The sequence below is a fragment of the Protopterus annectens genome, chromosome 3.part1 (genome assembly GCF_019279795.1).
Source record: "Protopterus annectens isolate FY-2018-M chromosome 3.part1, PAN1.0, whole genome shotgun sequence".
Taxonomy (NCBI): domain Eukaryota; kingdom Metazoa; phylum Chordata; order Ceratodontiformes; family Protopteridae; genus Protopterus; species Protopterus annectens.
Window position 1 is genome coordinate 1,397,598,493 of NC_056732.1, and position 27,912 is coordinate 1,397,626,404.

A 27,912-nucleotide genomic window follows, 5' to 3' on the forward strand; every position below is an offset into this window, starting at 1 on the left:
TACATAACTACGAAGAAATAACAGCAACATATGCAGTACATTTTTTCATATCCTCAGTCCACTCATGTGAAATGTTTAATTTCCTTTTCCCTTTGCACCTGCAACACTATTTTGTATGTATTACCAGATCTTTCTGAACAAAACAGTTCTCATTTGTTCATCATTAAAACATGTGGCTAATGTTTTATTTTATTAGTGAAGGATATCCTTACAGAGTTAGTGTGAATGTTGCTATCTACCTGTTATGAAGGTAGACTCTTTGGCCATCTGTTGTAATTCAGTGTTGGCTTTTTCTTTAGAAGGGTAGTCAGTAACTGAGGTCTTGAGTCAGATTGGTAATCTGATTGGTGGCAACATACCATGAATGCATGAAAGGAATAGTGTCCCTGAAAGGGTATCAGTAGTTCCTTCTGGAAAACACTGGGCTGAGTGTATGTACAAAAAACAGTTTGATTAAGTCTCCGTTACTTTTGGTAAACTTGCTTTGGAAGGCATTGGGTTCAGACTGAGATGAGTGAAATCCTGAAGAATCAGTGGTTATAACCCTGTTCTGTAGCTGACAGTATATAGGTTATTTGGTCATGGCAAGCGTTAGTCATAACCCAAGGCAGTAGTGCTCATTTGGCATAAGTTCTCAAGTCCAGTCACTCTCTTGCATATTTATTTGTCCACAGTGGTGCAGATGCATGCTCTGTTACCCCTAGCCCTCACATTATTTGGTAACAGTGGGTGTGATTTAAGGCCTGCATCACTGTCCCTGGCATACTGGAACACAAAATTCTATGCCTTTTAAGTGAACAGCGATAAAAAAATTAGTCTGGAACCATGGATCTCGACTTGTCACTGATTTTTGCATAATGTCCCTGATCTTGCTTCATATTTCTGCCTGTCCACATCAATTTTGTGGTTTTCTGTTAAATCGCTAGGGTTTAGTTAGTCAGTAATGAAACACAATAAAGTCTCTTACATGTTAGTCTTTCGAAAATGTATGTTGATACAAATGCTCTTGTTCTAATACCTTTTAAAATGAATTAGAGTAATATTTAAATAGTGTCTGTGATTTTAGACCCTTGTTTCCCTATTATGTTGGCTTTGCTCCTGATTCTGGCACAAAGAAATTGAGAACTATGTGTAGAAAAACTGCAAAATGAATCAAAGTACATAATTGCCACATATGTTAAAGACTAACAAAGCTAAGTTGTATTTAATTCTACCAATGAAATTAAGTTGTTTTGTAGTAAAGCAGTGTAGGCTGTGATTCAGAAGACAGTGAATAAAGTAGATAAAAAATATCAGGTCTAAAATAATTTTTACAAAATTCTGCATATAAAAGTGGGCTATTGTTAAATATACTAATGCAAAAAAAGCAGGCAAACACATAATGCACATTTCAATGGGTAGACATGTTTTGAGTCTGTATAGGATATATAATGTAAAAAAAAGTGCTTTCCTTGTTATTTAAAGTTGTTAGACTTTTGCTTTTCCTTACCATGAAGGATTACTGTTTGTTAAACTTATTCCCCAAAACAAGCAGGTTAATTTATAAAGATTCAGAAATAAACCATTTTGATAAAGCCAGTTCTGATAATTAAAAAAATGACCTAATGGAAAAGAGAGAGGGTAAGTTATCTAGGTTGGTGTAGTTTGATAACAAAACTGTTAACACTCTATACATCACTTGGCAGCACCATATAATTCATATCTAATTGCAGATATGCATATAATACAATGCTCATGCATCACACCGCACACCTGAATGCTACTTCACACAAATGGCAAGCTAAAATTAGTGTATCTAAATCAAAAGCAGTCCTTACCTGTGTCTGACCGATTAGTGCTAGATGTGGACTTTGTCACAGAGACTGATGGTAGGGGTGGGACACTGGTGGATGCGGCAGAGCAGCAGACAACAGCACATGGAGGGTTAAAGCACAGGTCTATGCCAGGAAGTACAGGGGAAGGGGAAGCAAAGGGATGAGATGACACCGAAACAATAGAGGGACCTGAAAGGGAATGGGTAGAAAAATAATTGTCAGCTTCACATTTAAAAGTCTCCTAACAGTCATGGTGACCACATTTCACCGAGAGACCATCTGAAAGCAAGCATAATGAAAAACTCACCTTTTGGACATTGTAGATAATATTCTCTGAATGTCTAGAGTCTGTCCACATATATTTCCAGACTAATTCTTTCTAGGTTATATAAATTGAAAGTATATGTTTAAACAAATAAACTTCAACGAATAATCTAAACATATTAGTTGTCAAATGTATCCAAGCTGGCTTTGTTGAATCTTGCTCCATGAGAAGGGAGGGTAGGGTACAGTCCAGCTTCTACAGTTCATAGGTAGGTACTAGGCTATTGGCCCAAGGACCTAAGTAAGCCTAGCCAACAAGGTTCCCTGGCTTATTATATTATACTCTCTGCTTTGTATGCACTAATTTGTTGTGGGCCATATAGTAACTAATGGAAAAATTAATTCATGTTGGTACACTTTACCCTACAATGCATGTGACATAATCACATTCTGCAAACAAAGGACTCACTGAATCTTTAACCCTTTGTGTGAAAAGCATTCATATTCTGCAGTTTCTTCAGTAACATGATTAAGTTGTATTTTGATTAGTTCATATAATTCCAAGACAACTCAATGAGCTACAAAGGGACTTCAGCTATAAAACAATATTTCTGGGATTTTTGCAATAAAATGCAAATATATCATTGTGTTTTGTGAAATAAATGAGCCTAAAAAAAGAACTGCTTTTAATACAAGGTGGTACTTCAGGTGATATGGACTTTTTGTTTTTAAATGCAACAGCATTTTTAATTTCATTATTTATATCTTAATCCGATTCTATACAGTAATTTAACTTTGAGGACTGACCCATAGTGGACCCCTTGTAACCATAACTCAGGCTGTTTATGCATCACAGCCAGAATTTTGTGTCATCTACAGTTCATCAAATCAATGACATACAGTAGCAGCATTATACTTTCTGAAAAGTGTATAACAAAAAAAAAGTGGCCATGGTTATGGCATCCCATCAAGCTGCAAAGCTGAGGGATCCAGGGTTATTATCACTCTTCAAAGTGAAAGTATGTAGCTGAAAATATGAGCAGATACCACAGCATAAGTGCTTTCAACATAACACGTTACTTCTGAACCTGATTTTAAACTTATTTGCTCACTGTGTCAGTGCTTAAAAGATAAAAGTACATAACCAAAACAACATTTGTCCCACAGTTTTCCTAATGAGTACCACTGATTAATTTGTGTTAGACTGCATTAGGGTAAACTGAGTAGTACTTGTCATGAACATTGAGTGAACTACAAGTGTTTTGCTCTGTACTCACTTTAAATGCAGAAATATTTTAAGTTTAAATATTCAGGAAATATGTATACATATCCTATTTACAAAGTATTTTTACTTTCTGAAATCCCTTTAGTTACACAATGTTTATTACTGGTAGTGAAGTGACTAAATGTTTGCAAGCAGCCAGGAAGTTTATTTCTCTCACCCACATGCAGTTGGAGAGCAGTATGCAGTGGTTTTACAGGAAGGATTTTTGACCCATACAGTGAAGAATCCACTTCTCTTTTAGCACAGGAGTAATCACTATCTCCAAATGATGTTGACATCCTACAAACAGGCCTAAAAAATGACAAATGACTGGTGCCAAAACTATGGTCTGAGACTAAATGCTAAAAAATGCATAACCATACCCTTTAGTAAATCATAAATCCCTGCAAACTATAATATTGACAGCACACCCCTAAAAGTAGACCCAGTGGCAAGTGACCTAGAAACACAGATAGATGGTAACCTAAGCTTTGACCGCCAGGTAGCTACAGTAGTGAGGAAAGCCTTCTGTGTGACTCCACATCTAAGTAAAGGCATGGCATCAAGATCAAGGTAAATCATAGTGTCATTATACTTGGCCCTCATCAGGCCTATAATCGAATACGTTGCTCCCCTCTGCATGTACCTAACCAGGCACTTACACCCACTGGAGCAGCCCAAGAGGTTTCTCACAAAAAATACAAAGAATAAGACACATGTCCTATGCAGACTGGCTAAAGGCCCTATCCCTTTACTCTGTCTCATATCATTTACTGAGATGGGACTACAAGGCATTCTCTGATCCAGCCCTGATGAAAATGTTACATATTCACAAGAAAAATTATACAAGGGTAACGTGTTACATGGACCTGAACCTTACTTCTGACTTTAACAGAACTTGATGGAGAGACAGATTCATATCCCAAAGGTTGCCTCATCTATGGAATAGACTTCCCATCTTCATAAAACTAGCACATCCTTCACTGTCTTCAAAAAGAATTTGGATGAATGGATGGAGAACCATAAATTCACTCCTGGGGTACTTCCATGTCCTTTAAGGGCAGAGGCAGTCTGTAAAATGAGTCAGGGCTCCAATACCCAGAGACCCACTACCCTGATACTACCCCATCTCACATCTGGGGAATTAAGACATAATACTGTCATATCCTGGGTATTACTGACTAGGCTTGTAAAAGCTCTTGTGCCATTAGCCTAGTAATCAGCTATGAACCCATGAACCTATGAGCATGGAAGGGAACCCTGTAGCAGGTCTTCTGTGGGTACTTTTTTGGCAGAGTGAATAAAAGTGTTAGCAGTATATAGTGGAATATTTATTTCTCATATAAAATCTTAGGGAACTTTGTAAGATGCAAGCAGTCTATATTAATGTTATTAAATGCACTGAAATGTTTAGCAGGTTGGATGGTAGTTGACCCATTTTGGCTATTTGGCTGTTCATAGGTTCATAGGATGATACTAGGCTATTGGCCTAGAGGCCCTTATAACTCTAGCCAAGAATTTTGCCAATGTTCCCTCAAAGTCAGCACCTGTTTCCCCTGTCCAGCAGGGACACAGGTGGGATCCCAGGGGTGTATTTTCTGTTTCCCATTCAGTCATCCAGGTTCCTCTTAAAGAGGGCTAGAGAGGTACTGCTTGACATGGAGAGGGAGTCTATTCCACAGATAGAGGAGTCTTTGGGACAGAAATCTGTCCTGCTAGCGAATTCTATTAAAGTCACAGACCAGGTTAAGGCCTTGTGTGCATGTTGTGTGAGTGGAGTTTGACTTACAGATATGCAGTAACTCCATCAAGGCTAGGTCTGAGATGGCCTTGTATGCCAGACACAGATCACCTCTGAGCAGTCTGTATGAGACTTAGTAGAAGGACACTTAGTAGAAGGACAGGGCTTTTAGCCTATCTGTATATGGCAGGTGTTTCAGACCTGAATTTTCCTGGTCAGGAACCTCTGTGGTCTCTTCAGCTGCTGCATGTGCTTGGCAAGGTACATGCCGAAAGGGGCATTGTACTCGATAATGGGTCTGATAAGGTACTAATACAGGGATGTTATGACCTCCTTGTTCATAGATGAAACATTCTTATTTATGAGGTGGGCCATGTAGAAAGCCTTCTGTACAACGGAGGCAATGAGGTGGTTAAAAGTCAGGTTGCTATCAACCTGGGTGCTCAAGTCCCTCATTACTGATTGCATGCTTAGTACATTGCTATTAATGTGATAATTAGTGGGATGCCATTTTCCCCAAAGGGGATAGTGATGCATTTCTTGGCATTCAGTTTGAGGCCATGCTTCTAGCATCAGTCATTAGTTTGGGTAAGGCCCTCTTGGAGGATGTTCACATGACTAGGGGAATTTAAGACAGCACCCAGCTTGCAGTCATCTGCAAGCTTGGTCAGTCACAGACCACTGGTTTTGGCTTGCACCTCAGAAATGTATATCCCAAACAGAAGAGGCCCCAAGACCCATCCTTGGGGTACATATCTCGTTGCAGGTCTACTACTAGAAGTGGCGTATCCTATTTTGACTTGAGTGGGCTCTATCAGTGAGCCAGTTAGCTATCCATCTGGTAAAATATGGGGTGATACCTAGCTGGGAGAGTTATCTATTATGCCCAAGTGGGGAATAGTGTCGAAGGCTTTGGCTAGGTCAAGGTAGGTGGTGTGCACTATCTTCTCCTTGTCCATGGCTTTGGTGACTGTTTCAATGAAGTCAACCACGTTTAACAGGCATGATCTCTCTTTGACAAAACCAAACTGTGTGGGTCAAGCATTTGGAGGTTGCCAATGTCCTTGTTTATAAGGTCCATGAAAATGCATTCCATGGCCTTGCAGATCAGGCTAGTTAGGCTGATGGGCCTACAATTGCCTGGGTCAGTGGACGGTCCACCTTTGTGTAGAGGGATGACAGTGGCTGTCCTCCATTCAGCTGGGACAAAGCTAGTGCTCAGGCGTTTGTTGAATAGGGTGCCTAATGGAGCTGAGAGCTCATGCCTGAGTTCATGTAGGATATTGCCGGGGATGATATTGGGTCCCATGGAGACTGTATTTTTTGCCTTTGAGAAGGGTATTAAAGACCTGCTCCCTGTTGATGAGGGGAGGGGGGTCAGGTTCTGGGGATGTCCTGGTTTACTGATGGAAGGGCAGGGGTTGAAGTTTTCACTAAACTGTCTGCCAGCAGGTTGGCTATATCTATGGCATTTGTATATGTGGTGTTTTGTTATTTTATTTTAAATTGTGTATGTGGTGTTATTGACCACCACTTCAGAGCAGATTTGGGTGATACCTTTGAGATTGCAAACATACCTGAAGAAGGCCTTGTGATTGTCCTTAGTGGATGTGGGCATTCTGGATTCGATGTTAGCCTGAGAGGATTTCACCAGTTAACTTATTTGTTTGTTCAGACAAAGGAGAGATTGCTTCCAACTTGGCACCTGTTCCTTCTTGGTCCTGGACAGCAATTTTTTTCTTTTTATTATAGTTTGTTTATTGATGCTGTCCACCAGACAGGTTTACTCTTCCTTGAGGATGATGATTTGGTCCTGTCAAGTATTGCTGAATCTATACAGCTATGTAGGTGCTCATATAGTTTTTTTTGGTGTAGGCTTGGACATTACTGCTAGTTCCAACTGCAGGAACAGTGGCTGTGAAGCTGATTATATCTGCTCTGAGGAGACTGTATGCAGCTTTGTAAACGTTTTTTTGTTTGACCCTGATTGGGGGGGGGGGTCAGGGGAGATGGTATGGTCGGATCTTACCAAGGAGGATGACACTGTAGGGGTGCTACCTGACCTGGTTAGGGCCAGTCCAGGATATTTTCACCTCTCGTAGGGGTGTCTACCAGCTGATCTAATGCATTGGCATTGATGAAGTTGAGGAATCTCTGGGCATTCATGTGTGGGCTAGACTAGGTCTTGGGTAGTTAAAGTCACCCAGAATCAGGGTAGAGGGTTGAATCTTGATAGTTTCAAGTATGTCCAGACAGGTGGAGTGGGAGTCCTGAGTCATGGCTGGAGGTTTTTAGCTAGCTAAGATTTGAATAGGTGTTTTGTCAACAGTTAACTGTACTTGGAGTGTCTCCTGTGTGATATCGTTTGACCAGCCTGGAGGTGTGTATGTATTTGATAAATATTGAAACTCCACCTCCTTTGGCTTTGTAGCCCTCAATTTGAGGTCTGAAAGTATGGTAGGATGAGTAACCTGGTAAGGCTGGGATGCTAAACAAGCAGGAGGATCAAGATGCTTTTATGCCAAGAACTGATATTTGTGATTTTGCCAGGTTTAATGGAAGGAAACATTTGTGGTATGGTTGCTCAGAGTGATTATTTATTTACACTTTGTTGATGATTTTGTAAGCCAGGGCTTTGAGAAGGGCATGGCTGTTTGGGTTTCTGCAGTACCTGACAATGCAGGAAGTTCATTACTTTTGGTCAAGGGCTCCATAATGCAGAGAGTGCTTTAGCAATGGAAATCGTGCTTTCAGCTGCAAAGGCTGTGACAAGAAATGACTGTTCTGGTGTAAATATTTTGGCTCAGGAATTCTTTATCCTAGCAAACAAATGCATGATGACCAGCAAAGCTTATAGCACTGGACTGGTCAATTAACATTTGTATTCACTGGAGAAATACTTTTTAATAGGGTAAATCATCTCAAAAAGTACAACTCGTTTAATTTATTTTTATTTTTAAATGGAGGCACGGTCTGGCCCAAAAGCCATTTTCAGTCATAGCTCTTGCTCTAGAGAGTAAAGGAGAACAGAGAGAAGCATACAGCAGGGTTAAAAGAGCAGAGACTAAGCAGGCTTACAAATAACATAGAACTAAGAAAAGCATGCGGCATTAGAGAGGGACAGTACGTTCTATTTATTAGACACAGCATTAGATGGAGATGTTTCATATACTTTTCAGCCTTAGCTACATAAAAAGGGATGACCTGGAGGCTATTTATACAGCAGGCGACTTAGAAGTGTTGCTTTCTAAAATATGTAAGGTAGTAAGCATATATAGGAATGTATGTTAATCTAAGGTTTACATATAATACTTAAGATTTTGGATCTAACTTAAATACAGTAAGAAAATAGATTCTTCCATTTTAGTTACAATGACTTTTCCTGTGAATCCCTGCCGTCCCACATCCATTTGGTACTATGGTTTTCCCTTGTGTTTACATTATCCATTTGGATTAGGGAACTAACGTTTTGTGATGCTGCACATTTCAAGGACTGTGGTAGTAGTAGTTTTCACATGTATCACTTACATACATATTAGTGACAGCCAAGGTGTTCAACTCAAGTAATGCTACATTCTGCCTTTACACTGTGTATGTCTGAATTAATAGTTCTGTTTCACAGTTGCTCTTTTTGAAGGATATTATAAGGGTACACCCTGACTCCTGAGCTTTGCTGTAAGCATGATTTGTAACATTTCACAAGTTAATTTGCATGCTATTGTTGGGGAATTGCCCTTGGCCATTCTAGGACTAAATGCTTTATTCTGTGGCAGTATAGCATGTTCCTGACCTGTATTTTAATATAAAATGAATAAGACTGTTGAAACATAAAAAGCAAAGTAGTGCAATAGTTAAATTTCACTGCAAAACTTGTTTTGTCCAGCATTACATCTAACAGGTCTCATTAAGCAAATCCAATGGAAATTCAAATACCTGTTTAAAACAGCTGCCCAAACTGTTTTATTATATTTGCAATCTTATCAACAGCATAATTATGCAAAATGGTTTTAGTTTTTAAATTTCTCAAGAGCATGGAGAAATAGATGGTATCACGCACATGTTAGGGTAATCATAATCTACCAAGATTGGTACATGTTTCAGCAAACCTTCCTTTTTAAATGCATGACCATCTTCTATGTTCACCATGTGGAAATGAGTATGCCCCAATCACTGCGCACTTGTGCTATGTAGTTGCATCAGTGTGATGCACAAGATTCACTTACTTGCACTGAGTCTGATTAACATTACTTAGGAGCATTTTAAATCGATTATCTTTTTCACCCTGCGCTTTGTGTGCCAGTATATTTATAAATGTTTCTCTCTTTGGAAAAGACTAACTGTTGATGCCCTGGTCTAACTACAGTAGGATACAGACCAAGTTGCCAGGGCTCATTTATATAACTCTCAACCTCTTAGTGCAAAAAATCTAGACAAAGACTGACATAATGGGGGTGGGGGGACAAAGGCCCAAAAATAGGGACATATTTTAAATAACGCTCTAATAAACTTACAAAGTTGCTAGAATAACAGGATTCATGTTAGCATGCATTTTCTGAACAATTTAAAGTCTGAAACTCAAATGCATGTTTTTATTTAGTGAGTTTAATCCTTAGATCATTCCAGTGATTTGTAAAAAAAAAAACACAATTTTTATGAGGAACAAAGGAAAAATATGAGGCAAAACTCTGGACATTCTGATAAAATCTGTACAGTTGAGAGGTATGTTCACTTATGAACTCAAGGAATCAAATGTGGGTGAATAAATTTGGATTTTGATAAAGCCTGAGAGCACAGGTTTTTAAAAGACATAATTCTCAGTTCTAATGGCAAACCAAACACTCTTCAGTGATTTTAATCAACCTCAGAACTCAAATCACATGTGAATAGAAGTGTGTGTGTGTGTGTGTGTGTGTGTGTGTGTGTGTGTGTGTGTGTGTGTGTGTGTGTGTGTGCGTGTGTGTGTGTGTGTGTGTGTGTGTGTGTGTGTGTGTGTGTGTGTTGGTGTTGGGGGATTCCATCGATTTTCACTAATGTCAACGTTCAACCATCTGCCTTTGATATTTTATTAGTTTTTGGATGGTCAAAATCTTGTCCCACATCAAACTGTAACAATAAATATAAAACAAGAGTCTGCAAAATCTGCTTTAATTATTACCCAACTCATAGACTGTGGTGTCAGTCATGATTTTAAAGCAATGCTCATATCAAGCTTTCAATTCACATAAAAAAAGAAATAGCCCACCAACTGTTTGGCTTTGCCATGAACAAGTTAACTGACTATAGTCAAAGAAATTCAAGAGTAAAGAGAGGTCTGCATTTATGTGTTCCCTTTCTTAAGGAAAGCCATTGGTTTACTGACTAGCACCAATCAAGACACATTTACTATACAATGCCATACTCATTTATTAGATTTTATATGTAATTTCTTACACCTTAAGCATTGCTCTAATATACTTATTCATATATTCTCTGTTGACTTACTTTATCTAATTCAGGGTTGTAGGGCAACCATAGCCTATCCTGGCACTCAGTGGGCAAGCCTGAGAGAAACTATTTCCTTTATAGGATGTCAGGCTATCAGGGGATACACTGATACTTGCATATCCCATGCACACCTATAAAAACTTGGTAGGATCACTAAATCACTGAAGACATGTGCCTGGAACATGGGAGGAAAGTGGAATGGAGGGTACTAAGACACTTAAGGATGTATAACTCAGATTTTACCTTTCAGCTCGTCTTTTCAAAGATATGAGAGACTGACGTGCTACCTACTGTGCTAATAAGGTTTCTAGTCTGTGAATGCAAAACAGTGCTCAGAAAACCCGGGAAATGGAAACATGAATGAAGAATTTTTACTAATCTTTAGACAATTTTCTTAGCCTGTACTGATGGTAATTAGACATGAAGCCTTGACTATGGTCCAGGTAACCTGAATTCAGTTAGTGGTTCAGATGCTTGACAACATAGGTAGAGAGAATGGTTATGACTATCCTATGGGAGGGGCTTGCTGAGTGTAACTCTATAATGAATGATCTGTGCTGGAACACCAATTAGCCAAATGCAGCTGCCAGGCAGGACATGTGGGAGGGCTATAGACATGGGACTGCTTTGACGGCCCACAGTAGGTATGTCTCCAAGACAATCTTAATGGGACACTCAGCCAGACACTTGGTCATCATGCTGGGAAAATTTAAAGCAACCTTTACACAGAGCCACAATATGGCAACTCCAAACCTGTCCCATTCTATTTTGTAGTACCTAGTGGTGCAAAACACTAGTTTCCTGTTGAGTGGAAGGCTCCATGTGTAGATGTTTCCTCAGTAGGTGAACCCTCCAACCATAGGTCACATTGGGGAGTCACTGTGGTGCTGGAAGCTGCATCTGCAAGTGTTGGCATCACTAGAACAGGCAGTGAGGAAGCCTGGTCAGCAGCAGTTGCATGAAACAAAAAACTGCAGTGGTTAAAATTTAAAGTGGAACTTGGTTGTTTATTTTTAATATATGAGGATTAATCCTTTTCTCCCAAAAGGATATAGAAGACTTTAAATACATTATAAATGTTATCTTAGCTCTCTACATGTGACATATGTTGGTCTCAATAGCTAGTACATAAGGGATAACAATGAACCTTATGCACAGCTGGTCTGATTACAGTGAAGCTATTAACAGGTGTGTTTCACGTAATTGGCTAACAGTGCATGAGAGCAAGGGATAGTTTATAGTCAGGCAGGCATCTCAACTTCCTCTCTACAGCTGATCCCTACTTTTTTATGTGAGACCACGTTTTGATAATTATCTTGTGATGTGTTGTCTTTTACAACTTGGAAACAGACATTACAACATCGGGTAAATATACTTCATGCATAATGATAGTGACCCTTGTATATTAAAATTTCTGCCTTAAATGCTATGGATAAGAAAGCTTTAGAAAATGTAAACTGGTTCACTCTAAGCTGTCTATATCTATATCAGTACCTATCTATATCTATATATCTATATATATATATATATATATATATATATATATATATATAGTTATAGAGATACACACACACACACACACACACACACACACACACACACACACACACACACACACACACACACACACACACAAAAGGTACTACAGCAAACTGGCTCATAAAATAGATATTCTTTGCTAATTTTAGTTTTGCAATGGCCTTAGTACAGTTAAATTTTTGTGACAGTCTGTAGTGCAGAGCAATATGCATTTGTTCTGCAAAATGTGTTCTATCTAGTTCTGTAGATAAAACAGATTATTATGCAGTCATGCATCCTTAAGTCTATAAATGAAACAAAGGCACTACACACCTATACGTGCCATTTTGGTTACAGCACTCAGAAGAGAAGATGGTGTAGAAAAGTGAGATCTCATAGCTTCCAAATTTTTACCTGACCTGAAAAAGAAAAAAATATATATATTAAAATGAAAGCAGCGGGAAGTTGTACAGTGTAGAATTGAAGTACTTTTACTTAAAGTGATTTCTGACACAAGAAAATACAACTTGATCAGAAACAGCATCCCTGCATCAAGAGAAAATGTGGCAAATAGAAAACCTTGTTAGCCAACTCACTACAGCTTCAATAAGATCACCTTTGATAAAGAAAGGCAATAAAAATAAAGCATAATCTCAGTAAAGGATCAAAAAGACTCCTTTTGACATCTTCAGATACTTCAAATGTTAATCAAAAATAATACCTAGTCATTCATTTTCCAAAGTATTCAGAGTAAAAAAATAAACTTAAGCCATTTGTTTTCTTTCTACATACGTTCTTTCTGTAAAATACTCACACAATGCAATACAAAATAACACTGCATGTTGTTTCATTGCTTATACTCTTTTAGCTGTTTTCAAAAACCTTTATCTAATTATATTTTTATACTGTATAACAGCAGACCATACTGTCATCACAATTTTAATTTGTTGTTTTGCAGTACTTTCTTTCACTCCTAGTTCTCCAAATTGCCGTTCATATTGCCATCTTCTATACTAAATTATAAATCTTCACTTATTCCTCCCTACAGTAAGGTCCCATCTTATTTCAGTAAAAGTACAACAGAACAGGTTTAGTTGCTGTAATACTTAGATATAATTAAATTCCCATTGCTTGTATCGTCTTAGGAAATTTCCTTTTCACTCCGTCTAGTTGTAGTAGGTCCCCTTTCCTCTCAAGTCTAATGAAGACTCTATAAGACTGCATTTTGTTCATAGTTTCATTGGTATACACTAGGCTAATGACCACCAGGGCCTTTTTAAGCCTAAACACGCAACCCACTCCAACTACATCCCGGTAACATATGAGTCTTAACTGGGGGGGGGGGGTAGCTATATTTGTTCAGAGGGTATGTTAGAATGGGCATGTTAATTAGGATCTTGCTAAAAAGTTATGTTGGTGGGTATGTTAGTTAGGAAATGTTTACTGTTAACCTCTGTCAATAAGAGACATAGGCCAGCCTGGGGATGAATTTGCAATTTCCCTTCCAGTGGTCTAGGTTACTTTTGAACAGGGTTAGGGATGGACTTGGCTTCCAAGAGAAGGATATAATTTATATCTTTGACTACAGTGAAGGTTATATGAGTTATTCTATGAGTTACAAAGTCAAATGTGCAATATTCTATGTTGGTTTCCTTGCAGCTTAAATGATCTCCAACATAATTCAAGGCATGTTTGGTCAATGTTTGACTTTAGAGATGAAGTAGGAAGGGAGAACCCTGGTTCTGAGGAAAATGTCCACAGTATTATTATTTCTTTAGACATTGCAACACTGTTTAAATATAATGCAGAGGCTGTGAATTCTGCTTCCATATATATCTGAAACAAAAATGGATATTCCCAACATGCAGTCTGGCATAAAGAATCATTAGAATTTTAGAGAATGTGAGTCTCAAAACTTTGAAAGGCATGTTAGCCGATAAATGAGTCTGCTTTACTAGCTGACTTGGAAAAAGTTTATCATCACTTGAAATGCACAGAGAGAAATGTGTAATTGTTGATATTTATAACAGCTCCTAAAAACATATTAATTCGGATGATGGTAGATTTGCCTTACAAAGATTGAAAACAATGGCTAGTTTTTGGAAATCAAATAGGCTGCTGCAAAGCTTACATAAAACTTGTTTTAGAAGTGGTCTGACTAAGACAATATCTTCCAAGTAAGGATAAATATGAATTCCTTTCAGTAAAAAATGTACAGTCCCTGGAACCAGATATACTGTAAATACTCTAGCCACAACAGAAAGTCAAAATGCAGGGCAATACATTTAAAATGGAGGTTCTCCACCTGCGCATAATGCAAATAGGAATGTCTGGCTAAGCATCCTGACTCACTAAGTATGCACCTTGCAGAAACAGGGTAAAATAATGAAGAATCAGCATCCTGAATACATGTTTTGCATTAATTTTAGATTTAAAAAATCAAAACTAGGTCTTTATAGTTTCTCCCTTTGTTAGTAATATATTCGTTGAAAAGAAACCTGATCCTTTTTGTCAGTTTCTGGAATCTGTTATCCTACTTGAATATCTTGGAAATGTTGAACTGTTGGGATAGCAGAATCCCATTATTCTGTGATAATAGATGGGACGAGGCCTGGGAATGGTGTTACACAAAGTTATTGATTAGCCCCATATCATCTGTGGTAATAGAAGGGACAAGGCCTCAGAATGGTGTTACACAAAGTTATTGATTAGCCCCATGCTATCTGTGGTAATAGAAGGGACAAGGCCTGGGAATGGTGTCACACAAAGTTATTGATTAGCCCCATGACATGACCACTTGTACACACTTTTCTGTTGTTTCTGTATTTTAGAACTGAATAAAGTTCCCTTCAGAGAACTAGGGGATACAAAAGATAATGTGATGATAGACTTAATCTTGACCATGTAGATGCAAAACACCTCTAAAATGGCTCTGCTGGTATTTGTTTTGTTTCCTCTTTTTCCTCTAAAACTGTTGCTTATTTCAGATCGATTTTGTTCTTAAACTACTACTGAATTGCTTGTAGAAGAGGTAACTCCTAGTATTCTAGAAATAGACGGCAAAACATGTCCAACTTACTTTATAACAGTGCTTTTGTTTTCTACATAGGTATAAATGTATTAGTTTGTTGTTAGTATAAAACATCATAGCTGAAAAAGAACCACTGGACCCATCCTACTGCCTAACTTAAAATAAAACAGAATAAAAAAAAATCTGCTTCACTTTGTGCACAGTATTACCCTTTTCTATAAACTGTTATAAAACTTTTTATTTGGTTAGACTAAAAAAAAAGATTTTTAAGAGTATCAGTCAAAAGTTCAGCTTTCACATCCTGTAGGATGGGCTGAATATTAGGTCATACAAAACATTTATTTTTTGTTGCAGAGGCTAAAATATCCCATTCACATTTCACCATGTGAATATCCATCTTACTTGCTATTCAGATCCGTTTGACTTTCTGCCTCTTAAAAACACAATTGCTACATTTTGAGTCAGGTCCTCAGTTTGTTTTAGGATGTCATATTTGTGTAGTTGGGTCTGATAGTTCACTGGTCACATACCAGGTGAAGCACATGTACAGGCTTTTCATGCTTGGGTGGCACTCTGCATTCCTTATCGCCTATTGCCTATCATTTTTGTGACTAGTTTATTTGATTTTGGGTGTACCACAAGCTTTTCTTCAGGCAGGCATGCTACTTTGGTCCAATGTATGGGAGCTGTTGGGTGGCTGAAAATCTGACTCCACTGACACATCCTCAGAAATGATGTGAATGGACAATATAATGAGGTTCAGTTTGTGGTGTCGGCTGCTCTGTCTTCAGGAGTTGACCGTATCTTCTTTATCATCATGTTCATTTCCATGCAACCTGTTTAAAATGGCCCATTATCAGATTAATAATTTCCTCATATTATTCATCTCCATGTGGCAGAGTTTCTTCACCATCCTCAGAGCTGCCACACTCAATACTGAAAGGAGGAAGAAATGTACTGTGATGATGGTACAGTTTGCTTTAATGGCTGGTGCTCATTTTCAGTAGTTCAGATACAACAACATTTGAATTATCTTTTCAAGCGTACAGTCATTGTTTCTGGGTAATTCCTCCTATTCCACGCAAAAAATTATTTGATCATAGAAACAAGAATGCCATGTGCTTTGCGCAAGAATATCAAAGTGCAGTCGGATCATCCATTAGTGATCTGCACAATTCATGACACAGCCACAGCGACTCCAGCATTTCTGAACTTTATGCATTGCCTGTAGTCACCTAGGCAGTATCTGATGAACATGCACCACACAAAAGTGCTGTGCTGAAGTTGTTTTCTATTGCATGCTAAAGTATGAGTCGAGGAGAAGCTGAAAGCTTCAGCAGTTTCATCTTTACCAGGGATGGACTAAAAGATTAGAAAGAGTGAATCCTTCTTAGGATTTTCAGAGAAAATGTACAACATGTCCTGAACCAAGATGAAGGTAAGTCTTACTTTTAATACAGAAATATAATCAAAAGTGGATTTAGCCATAATGCACATGATTTCCCCTCATGTCCTTATAATGATTACTGGGTGAATCCTACAATATACATTTTTTTCATTTAGGAGATACAATATGAAAATGTCAGAGATAACATAAATGGGACAAAGCATGTTTGTTACTAGAACAGTTATATCACTGTGTTTTATATACTCAATATGATTGATTTGGACATTGTGCAGAATGGCATTTCATCATATACATCTGAAGTTTTAAATCATGCACCTTAGTAAGATATTAGGTTTGTAAAACATGCATCATTAAAGGCAAATACAAAAAAAGTTTAAATGAAATCCACATTGGCATTCATCTCCCAGTTATACTAAAGCATCCTGTTGCAATAACACGCACTGTATGACAAAGGTGCCAGTACTGAATTTACCTGATACCTCAAGGACAGAGAGGAGTAAAACCCTGAATACCTTTCAGGTGACTTGGGTTGAATTAGTGGTCCAGGAAGTGGAGAAGCTGCCGATGTGGGGGTGGAGGAATAATGAGGTTCTACCTGTTTGGTGGGAAGGGGTGAGTGCACATATATCACTGTCAAATTGGAAATAAGAAGCAAGTAAGACATTTGAAGGTTTTGTCATTCATAGAACTGGATGATACTCTCTCTCATGACAGTATGTTATTTGCCCTCCCTTGAGTGTCAGTGGTCACAAGCAGGGTAATATACGGCATAAAAGAAAATCTCTTTGGTTGCTCCCATCATATTGTGACCGTGCTCTCAACCCACATAACGGGAAGGAATCTGTACTGTTGGGCACAGCAGTGGCTTGATGGCCAGGAGAAGATAATGAAATAATTAAATATACATATGGAGCACACAAACAAATTTTCCTTTAGTAAGGCAAAAACAGTCAGGTGAAGGGACTGAGCACTAATTGGAGCTGGTATTTAGCTGTTTAGCTGTGTTTGAAAATGTAGTCCACTCCTAGTTCTTGTATCAACAACCTGTCTTATAGGCTGCATAAGAGGACACACACACACACACACACACACACACACACACACACACACACACACACACACACACACACACATAGACACAACCACACAAATCTGACATTCACATCTGTGCCCTCTAAAATAACACAAGCAATACAAGATATGCTAGATCATACATATTAGTTTAAAAGAATTATAGTATTAGTTGTAGAAATGTAATCTGTCAGTAGGACATATGAGCTGCATGTTTCAGCAATGGTTGTTCCTACAAGCTGTTGAGTTTCAATACAGAAGCAAAGCAGAAGTTATGCTACCTGAATAATGCCACACATATAATCATTGCCAATAATTTATACAGTTCTATGCTTTAACCATCAACTCGTGACCCTTTCTAAGTCTGAAGAAACCTAATGCAGAAAACAAAGACATGGCATTTCCAAATTATGTGCCTAGAATCCAAAACAGACATAATTATTTCAGTCTCCTACTCTAGGCTACACTGCATTGTTAAAAATTCTCCTTTTCCCATACTAAGCCAACTTATTCCATATGAGGAAATCCGTATATTATTTAGAAAGTGCAGAGGATCCTTAAACATCTGTAATCAAACAATTGAGATTATACCCCCCCCCCCCAATTCAGAGTAGTTAAACAGAAATGAAGGAAAAACAGATTAACTATGCTATACACCTTCACTGATTCATCATATTAGGGACTCAATGTTTTTCTTTGCATACAGTAAACTGTTTTTGGATTTGTAGTCTACATCAAAAGGCACACCCCTCCTGACAGCGAGAACAGATATATGTGAGGTATATAGTCAGAAACAAATGCTCATAAAATTCTTAACGGCAGTCCTCCTTCATGATAAATGTTCTAGTAAAAACATGTTCACTACAGTTGCTTTTGTTACACAGAATCCACTTGTTTTATGTGCTTGGGAAAATCTTGTAAACTCTGCAAATCAGCAAAACTGGCATACAGTGCAACTGTAATGGAACCAGTCTAACAAAGGAAAAAAAACCCCAGGAAAGAATACACTAGAATCAACTGTCAAATCAAAATGGCAACTTCATATATAAATTACAGGAATCTTGCATCTTTCAAAACATACGTACATTTTCTAAACAGTCAACTACTTCAGTGTAATAAAATAAAAAAATGTGACTACTAATTCTGTACTAAATGGTAGCTGAAGCTTTCACCTAAAATCTTTTAACTGGAATTAAATAAAGAAGTTAGGAGGGCTGAACAGATGTGGTAAACACATAAAAAGTGCCGTAGGTTGAATATACTAGATGGGACTCTGACTACACACATTTTGAAAAAGAACAAATGCAAGCAAGTTACTCTTCCCACTCAGAGTAACCTACTCCCCTATTTCCTGTTTGGTAATAGAGCTGTAGATCCTGTAGAACCTATAGATATCTTGCACTGCACATTTAATCATAAGTTTATAGGATCATGGGTAAGTACTAGGCTAGCTGCCCTTGTGGGCCATTTTACACCTAGCCAGTTTCCTGTTTTGTGCTTGAAATAGCCTATCCTATTCAATTATGGATTGGCATTAGACATCCCTCGGTCGATAATTAAGGGTCTATATCAGTTTGTCAAACAAACTGTTTAAAAAATACCTCTTCGTCAAACTTTATTTATTGAAACTTAATCCATTGAATGCCAGTTTTAGCAAATTTTTCCCAGGGAGAAAAATTAGTCAGCCAGCCTAGCAACCATCAACAAAAAACACAATATTTAAAACCCACCCAGGTGGGGGGATGTGCCCACCCCTATCTAAATATACCAACTCCGAGACTGCACTACAGTGGGGAAAAAGGCAAACTGCTGATAATGGCCAACTAGTTTTTCTCTCTAAAATGAGCATTTGATGGATTAAGCTTTGACAAATAAAGTTCGACAAAGAGGTAGTCAATAAATAGTTCATTCAACAAACTGATAGGGACCCAATAATTATATATTACCTCTAACAAGAATAACTAGTATCATACCATATATAACTGGTGGGTCTCAGGCATAGGATAATGCATTTAGGAGCTGCATCTGTCCATTAGTAGTTCAGGGTGCAGTCCTGCGGTAAACTTTGATTCCCATACAGTGAATTACTTGAAAATGGACAGGGATGAAGTTTGTTAAATGTGGATGGGGAGCCTGTTCCATAGCAACACTACCCTCTGCAAAACATACCTGTCCATCCAAACCATTCTGTTGATGTTAATCACTTCATTATGGCTCTTCTTAGTTTTGGTGAGTCATTCGGTATCCCTTCTTGAAATAAGTGATCGGTTGTCACCTTTCACCCAAGATGATGTTTAAGTCAGGACACATGTGACCCTATAACATCACAACATTTTGTATAAACTGAACACTCGTGAAAACCTTTTAATTATGGAGAAGTATAATAGAAAAATAAGAATAAAAGTCTCTACTTAGGGCAGAAGTAGAAACGGTTACTAGATTTAAGGTTTGCAAAACAATATAGGACAGCATTCATGTGCAAAAATGGGAAAAAATTGTTATGGATGGATGGATTGATGGATGGATGGATGGACAGATGGCAGCCACAGCTGTTGGGACATCCAAAAATAAAAAAGCACTATTTATTTGCTTTTCATTAATGATGATGGATAATTATAATGGTATCTTTATTTCCAGTGCTTTCTGTCTTTTTCTTTTGTTTTGGGCTTATAAAAAGTGACATTTAAAGGTGTCTGACTGAACACTTCCCACTGCTGCTTTTGACATTCCTTCTACGTGCAAAAAAGCAGGGCTTCATAGTTCAAAAAACGGTAGACAGGAATAGGAAAGTAAATAAATCTAAAAACAAGCTAATGACACTGCATGAAGAAGATATAAACTGTAGCAGAAACTCTATACATTGATCAAATCAACCAAAGCCAGACATGAGGGAATAATAGTTAACCAGATGAAGGATAAACTAGAAACCCTTTTTTACTAATGTTAAAAATCTCAGAAGTAATAGCAAATCATATCACTTACTCAAAGCCAAAGGGCATAGACATTTACTTCTGGATAAATTTAGCTTAAACTACATGCACCTCTCCCCTCCAGTATGCTCAGTTCACATACCCGTGTCTTTGACCCCTCTCAAATTTTCCAAGAACAACCTCTCGCAAGAGCACTATGTCAATGCAACCAGATAACACACCAAACTGGTGCTGTACAAAACAGGCTTCATGGTGTATGAATGGAGGACTGTAACAGTCATTCACTTGCACAAAGGCAGGACTTCAACAGACCCATACGGCTGACAAGTATACTCTACAAGGCTATGGAAAGGATAATTATGTCATTGATGAATTAAGGATATATGTAACCTGCAAACTCTTATTTCAGCTTATTTCAGATTTGTCAAGAACAGTTCCTACCTACTTAACCTGATCAAGTCTGCAAAAAAGTTACTGAAAAAATGAACAAGGGCAAACCAGTGCACGCCATATAACTAGATCTTGCAATACCATCCCACACTGAGGTATTATAGATAAACTCTCCTAGCTAAATGTCAATCCATGTATAACTGATAGGATAACAAACTGGCTCTCAAACAGAACCCAGTAAATTAGGGTGGGTGGCTCTACCCCCTCCAAAAAACTGTCACTAGCAGTATATACCAGGGTTTAGTGCTTGGTCCACTCTTTTTTGTCATGTACTTGAAGGTCAAAACTAATGTTAAGGATTTTTGGCTGACCATGTTTTTAAATGACTGCAAACCTGGTACCATCATAAAATCCCAAGAGGACATCAAGATCTTCCAAGACGGCCTGTCCCAAATAAATAACTGGTGTCAATTCCATCAACTAAAGCTAAATGCCAAAAACTGTATAATCATATCCTTCAGCATCCATGACTTCCCTTGTAACAATCACAATGACAACACACCCGTGGAAATTGATACCATAGCTGGAGATAAAAGAACGTAAGTCAACAATGAACTTTCCTTTGATCACCACATATCCACTGTTGTAAGAAAATCATTTTTCATCACATAACTTATGTTTAGAGGAATTAAATCCCAATCCAGGGATATAATCATTCCACTGTACTTGGCACTAATTAGATTGATCATTGATTATAATGACCCTTTTGATCTGTACCTAGCTAAACAACTGTTGCATGACTATAACATTTTCTCACTAAAAAAAAATTAGAGGCCTAAATTGTAAAAGCTATACTGTCCCTGATTTTGCAAAATGCCTCTGATTTTGTCTCATATTCTGCTACATTTCTTCCATTTTTTAACTTTCTAGTAAATTACTAAGGATTACAGTAAGTCAGTAATGACAGACATTAGAGTTTCATACTTCTTATTGTTCAGAACATTCATGTTTATGCAAAACATGCTGTTCTATTAATTTTTATGTGAATTAGAGCAATATTTAAAAACTGTTGCCCACTCTGTACCTTTGTTTCCCCACAATTCATTATTTTTGGCTTTGTCCAGATTTCTTGAGCTAAGAAGTCGAGAGGTATGTTGACAACATAGCTTATACAATGTATAATCAAATATCTGACACACCCTGTAGTCAGCTATAAAACACTTCTTCACAAACACATACAGATACATAATGATGTACTATAGCATTTGATCTAAGATTTAGACAGGTTAGCACCCTTACAACTCCATAAAATGAACACTTTTGGAGAGAAGTAGTCTGTGTCTGATTTTTTACAAAATGTACCAGTAAGCTCTTCATTACCATGTCTTTTCTTACCTGATGTAAAGTGAATCCCAATACTATTAACCACATAAAAAACTGTTGATTAAAATATTTTTAGGTAGGGAAAACAGGTCAGGCTTTGAAATAAAAAGGTACAAAGCAAAACATTTGTTTTTAGTAGATACTGTACAACTAAAAATAATATTCAGGCCTCTGGATTAGCTCAACAAGAACTTAAAGCAGCAAGCTAGAGTGAATGGGAAAGGAAAAGAACGGAAAGGAAAACTGCTCAAAAAGGTAGAAAAGAAGGCACCTACCCTGCGCACAGTACCACTGTACCACTGAGGTCACTGCTCCGAAACAAGGTCAGCAAACAAAGAGTTGTCATGGCTTCAAGGCTATGTGCAAGATTTCACAGGAAAATAAAAAAGCAGCAGAAAGAAAAAGCACAAAAGATCAGTAAAGAAAGAAACGTTAAAGATTCAGAAAGAATACCAATGATTTTTTTTTTGCTTTTCCTTGTTGCTCATACTTAATGAAACATTTCTTCCCACAATAACTGGCAGTTTCATTTCAGGTTAAGACACCATATTCTATAGTTTGCTGATCTTCTCCTCAACATTTTCTTACATTAAATAAACTATTGCTGAAGTCTGCAGAAATATCTGCTGTGGCCAACCCTTCTGCTTTATATCTAGTACTGTCCTTGTATATATGAACCACCTGGATTGCTCAACATAGGAATGCTGATGAATAGTACTTGATTGTTTACAGCATATAATAATTTTTACCCATTTCAGACGAGTCCTTTATTAATCATTTGACTTGAAGTATGTGCTCCAGTTTGCCAGCTTCCCCAAATTCCAGAACAGCATTTCTCTGACTGTGAGTCTGTAATTTTATACAATATGTTGTACAAATGCTTCCACAGGGATACTTGCAGGTCCAATTATAATATCTGTTCAGTTAGCTCAGAGAAATGAGTAATGTAGCTGCAGAACATACATGAAAACATATTCAAAAAATGTATTTTGCCCAATTCAATTTGCAGAACATACATGAAAACATACTCAAAAAATATATTTTGCCCAATTCAATTTTTTGAGATTTTGGATTTGAATGTTCTTAATATGAATGCATACTTGACAATAAAGTTAGTTTTAAATAGTTTCAAGTCTTATATTATTTGATTTTATATTCAAACTCATTAAAATGATTTCTGATTGAGTTACTTCTGAGTTTGACAACTAGAAAATCTGGGGTTGAATCTACCTGTACCTTTTTGGAAAATTGAGATAAGTTTTCAAATTTATAAAGCTTAAAAGAATTATAAGACATGGAATTATCATGTATGAAGAAGAAACCAAGTGCAAAATAATTTCTCCTTGCTTAAAGCCAAGATTTACCTGTCCTAATAAACTCAATTTCTTATAGCAAAGCTTGACGTTTAAAATAAAGTGTTGTATTTTCTATCAATTAAGTCAGAGAGGTTACAGAGTTTATTATATACACATTATAAACTGGAATATTTAATGGAATGTATGCAACAGAGTTAACTTGAAAAAATGCCAGGTGATTGAAGACAATAGTAAAAAGTTAAAAATATAACCCCACATCCAACAAGAAAAAGCGTAACTGAAAATAAGATAATCATAACGTTGACCAAGTGAACACAATTAAGTTAGATTTTATGGGATTATCAAAAATATTGGAAGGTTTAGAAATCTTTAAAAAAGTTATAATGGTCTTTTGGTTGAAGTAAGAGATCTACAAGACCAGCACCCAAAAAAAAAAAAACAAATGTAGGGGGCACCATTTCAGTCTTTTTTAGAAAGAATGCTTTTTAATGACACATCAAAAAATGCTGTTTTGTGATCAGGTTACTGCAAATTTGTTATGATACTGGTATTTGCTAGTGAAACGTGTGATTGACAATGACTTAAAATTATTTTTTTTATTAAAAAACACTCTTATGGTATATAGTTATATAGCTTACAATAATTTGCAAGAGTACATTTGAATCCACTGGTTCAAAATCAGAAGAGAAAGGATATGATATCCAAACTGGAAGATATTTAGGCAAGACTAGAAGGCAGAGAAGGAGGTTTGGCTAATGTGATGGAAACTGAAGGAAAGGTTCAAGTGTTGGAGTTTCATGTCTGTTTTGTAACATTACTCCTGACAAAAAGATGAATGTTACACTTATATAGAGAAGAGAGAGCACGAAAAAGGCATGTGTTCAAGTATATGCAAAACTGATGTGATTTCAAAAGTGCAGAAGAAAAACAATCATTATTTTTATTAAACCTTGGGTGCTAGACTTCTTTACTAGCCATGAAATCTCACCGAGCATTATGAAAGTATATAGGGTTTTACACTGTTTGTTTAGGATGGTGAACAGGAAGCTGGACAGGTATAAACTATTATATTACTTGTCATTTTTGAAACACTATTTTGGCCACAGCGGGAAAAACTGAAAGAAGAAGAAGAAGACTTTGGCCACAGCATGGAAGAATGATGTTGAATTACATTCAAGACAGACAATAGCTTTTTTTTTCAGATGTCTTCATTGATACTGCCTGAGCAGATGGAAATTTTCTAATGTTCATGCCTGATATTTGGAATATGTCATATATTTGCACTGTTGGTGCGACACAGCTATAGCTCATTTACTAACATTACATCTTTATGCTCAGTTAAGTGGGTAAAGCTGCAAAGCCTCTTGAAAAGTTAGAATCAAGCTTTCTAAGTAAGAACAATAATGCTTTAACTGAGGCATAAGGGAACTACTCAGACTATTTTTATTGCATTTGTAAACTGAGTAAGTGAGCTGGCTCAAGGATGTTTTTCAGTCATGATCCAAGAGGCCAACAGTCAAGTAGAAATACATAAACTGATATGATAAACATAACTAAATAATTCTTTGGTTAAATATTTGACAAATTCTGATGAGAACATGAAAAGCAAAGAAAAAAATACATACACTACTGACATACTGAATTGCAGTATCAATGAAATTAAAACTAAATCCATAGCAGTTAACTATGCAACTTCTTTTGACATTGTACTACATTATCGCTTAAAAAAAAACTCTAAATGTCTGATGTATACCATGTTGTTATGATTTATCCAAACTTTGTCAATTTCCCAACTGTATAAAATTCCTTCATCTGTTTTATTACCAAGTTTACATTGTATGTGGCTAAACTATGAATATTCTTTTTGGTGTAAAAGTGTAATTTGCAACTCTGTGTAAACCTTATGGAGTTTTTCTCCCCTGGCCTCCACTGAAAATGGGTTTCTGACCCAGTGGACTTTCCTGGTCAACAAATGCAAATAAATAAATAAATAATGAATACAGGGTCACTTCAGATTGAAATACCTTGGAATCTGGATAAATGAAAATACACAACAGAGGCTAAAGGAAACTTGAGAAAAGATACATGGAAAATAGAAGGCATGCTTAGATAACAACATTTATGCCATTAAAGTGTTTATCATTCCCATGATTCTCCACCCAGCACATGCCTTTCTGTATGGAACACAAAACAGATTTGGGGAATTAAAGACATTTATTTGGAAGGAGAAGGGCCCCTTGAGTTATCTGTGACAAAATGATACTGCTACTGGGGGGGGGGGGGGGTGCTGGAGTGTACTTATTACAGGCAACAAATTAAACTTTGAAATGAAAGCAAATGATGAGTTCTCAAACTGGTGATGGTCAAGAGGTGCAGAAATTAAATATTTGGTCCTAAATACAGGGGCTGAAACTAAACTTGACAATATGTTCTCAGTGGAGCAAAGCAGGGGTCTGTACTGGCTACAACATTGCTTGGTATCTTCTTTTCAGTTATATTGAAATTTGCTTTCAGAACTACTACAGAGGGTATCTTTCTCTGAAGCAGAATGGATGGCAAACTCTTCAATCTGTTGAGGCTTAGATCAAAGTCTGGGGTGCTTAGAAAGCGTCTAAGGGAGTTCCCATTTAATGATAATGCAGCTATTGTGGCTCACATTCAGTAAGCACTTCAGTCACTCATGACTCGTTTTGTAGCTGCATGTATGTATTAGGCTTCACAATCAGTTTAAAGAAGACTCAGGTGATGGGCCAAAATGTGAGCAATGCTCCATGAATTAAGGTGAGCAACTATTAGCTAGATGTTTTCCATGAGTTTTTGTATCTAGGTTTTAAAATCTCTGACAACTTGTTGCTTGATAGAGAGATCAACAAGTGCATTGGAAAAACTGCCACAACATTTTTCAACCTAAGAGAGTATGGGCTAATAATAAGCTCACTGTGCACACCAAGGTGCAGGTTTACAAAGCCTGTGCTTTCTGCACATTACTGTATGCCAGTGGAACATGGACTCTGCTCAAAACAGAAGCAGTGGCTCAATGTATTCCATATGCACTGTCTTAGGCACATACTTGGTATCTCACAGCAATACAAATTCCCCAACAGCACAGTGCTTGAGTGGATGGGTACCACCTACATGTTCACCCTCCTGAAACAGAGACCTATGCACTGGTTGGGTCATGTGTCACACATGACAGATGGCTAAATACCAAAAGACCTCCTTTCTGGAGAGTTAGAGTCTGGAAATAGGCTAAAAGGGTGACCCATATTGCGCTACAAGGACATATGCAAGCATGACCTGAGCACTCTCTCTATCAGCATGAACACCTGATATTCTCTCACCTCAGACAAGAGTGCCTGGAAACGAGAAGTGAAGGAAGCTCTCACTATGTATGAAACCACCTTGGCAAGGAGAGCAGAGGATAAGAGAGCTCAGGAAGATATGTGCCCATGATACTAGATCAACATCTCCCTACTGCTGCTGAGAATGTGGAAAGGACTGCCACTCCCAGATTGGACTGCACATCCACAGAAGATGCTGCTCAAATCAGTCCAATAGTGGTGCCAACCCATGATCCTTTGGGACTGAAGGACGTCTACTACCACACATATATAAAATACAAAGGAGTAAAAACATGGGCTACTACCAAAAGGCACTTTGCATGGAAAATGGAATTATGGTCAAGAGATATTCAAACATTAGATAAAGGAAATAGTAACATTTCTTAAAAGTAGCATTTAGAAGGCAGAGACTTTGGGACAGATTCTAAAAGACTTGCTCTCAGTGCAACTGAGTTACTCATGAGTAAGTTAGCCCTGATTCCAAAATGCTTACTCTCAATTTAAGTAACTTACTCCAGTGTTAGTTTTATCTATAAAGCAGGCTTACAGCGGTGATCAGATGCTCAAAGGCTTGCCCTTGATGTAAACTCAAGTGTAAGTCTCTTACTTGTCTTACTTGTATATATTTGGAGCATTTTCCCCCTGGATTTCACTAAGAATGTACAACATTCCAGATAACAAGAGTCTTTCAGTCAATGAATCAGAAAACAAACCAAAGCAGTAATATTAAATGAACATTTAAATTATTTTCTTTTATAGGTTTTGAAATTATACTGCAGGAAGAAAGATGTATAATTAGATTAACTGACACAGACAGTGGTATCTATCATATCATGAAACGGGACAGACAGGTGGGCAGACAGATAGACAGGCAATGAAAAGATTTACAAACTTTTTGTTTATCCTCTATATATAGTTTTGTCTTCATACAGAACATATTTAAAATGTTTATTTTGC

The 27,912-nt window shown here is 37.4% G+C and overlaps 1 protein-coding gene across 1 annotated transcript in view; it reads right to left on the reverse strand.

Moving 5' to 3' along the window:
- Positions 1–27,912, reverse strand: part of LOC122797789 (myelin regulatory factor-like) — a 617,672-nt gene that overhangs the window by 86,269 nt on the left and 503,491 nt on the right. The window contains exons 12-14 of the mRNA XM_044066309.1: positions 22,574–22,654; positions 12,419–12,504; positions 1,818–2,003 (exon numbers count right to left, since the gene is read on the reverse strand). Of these exons, the coding sequence (XP_043922244.1) occupies positions 1,818–2,003; positions 12,419–12,504; positions 22,574–22,654 (353 nt within the window). The remainder of the gene's footprint in view (positions 1–1,817; positions 2,004–12,418; positions 12,505–22,573; positions 22,655–27,912) is intronic.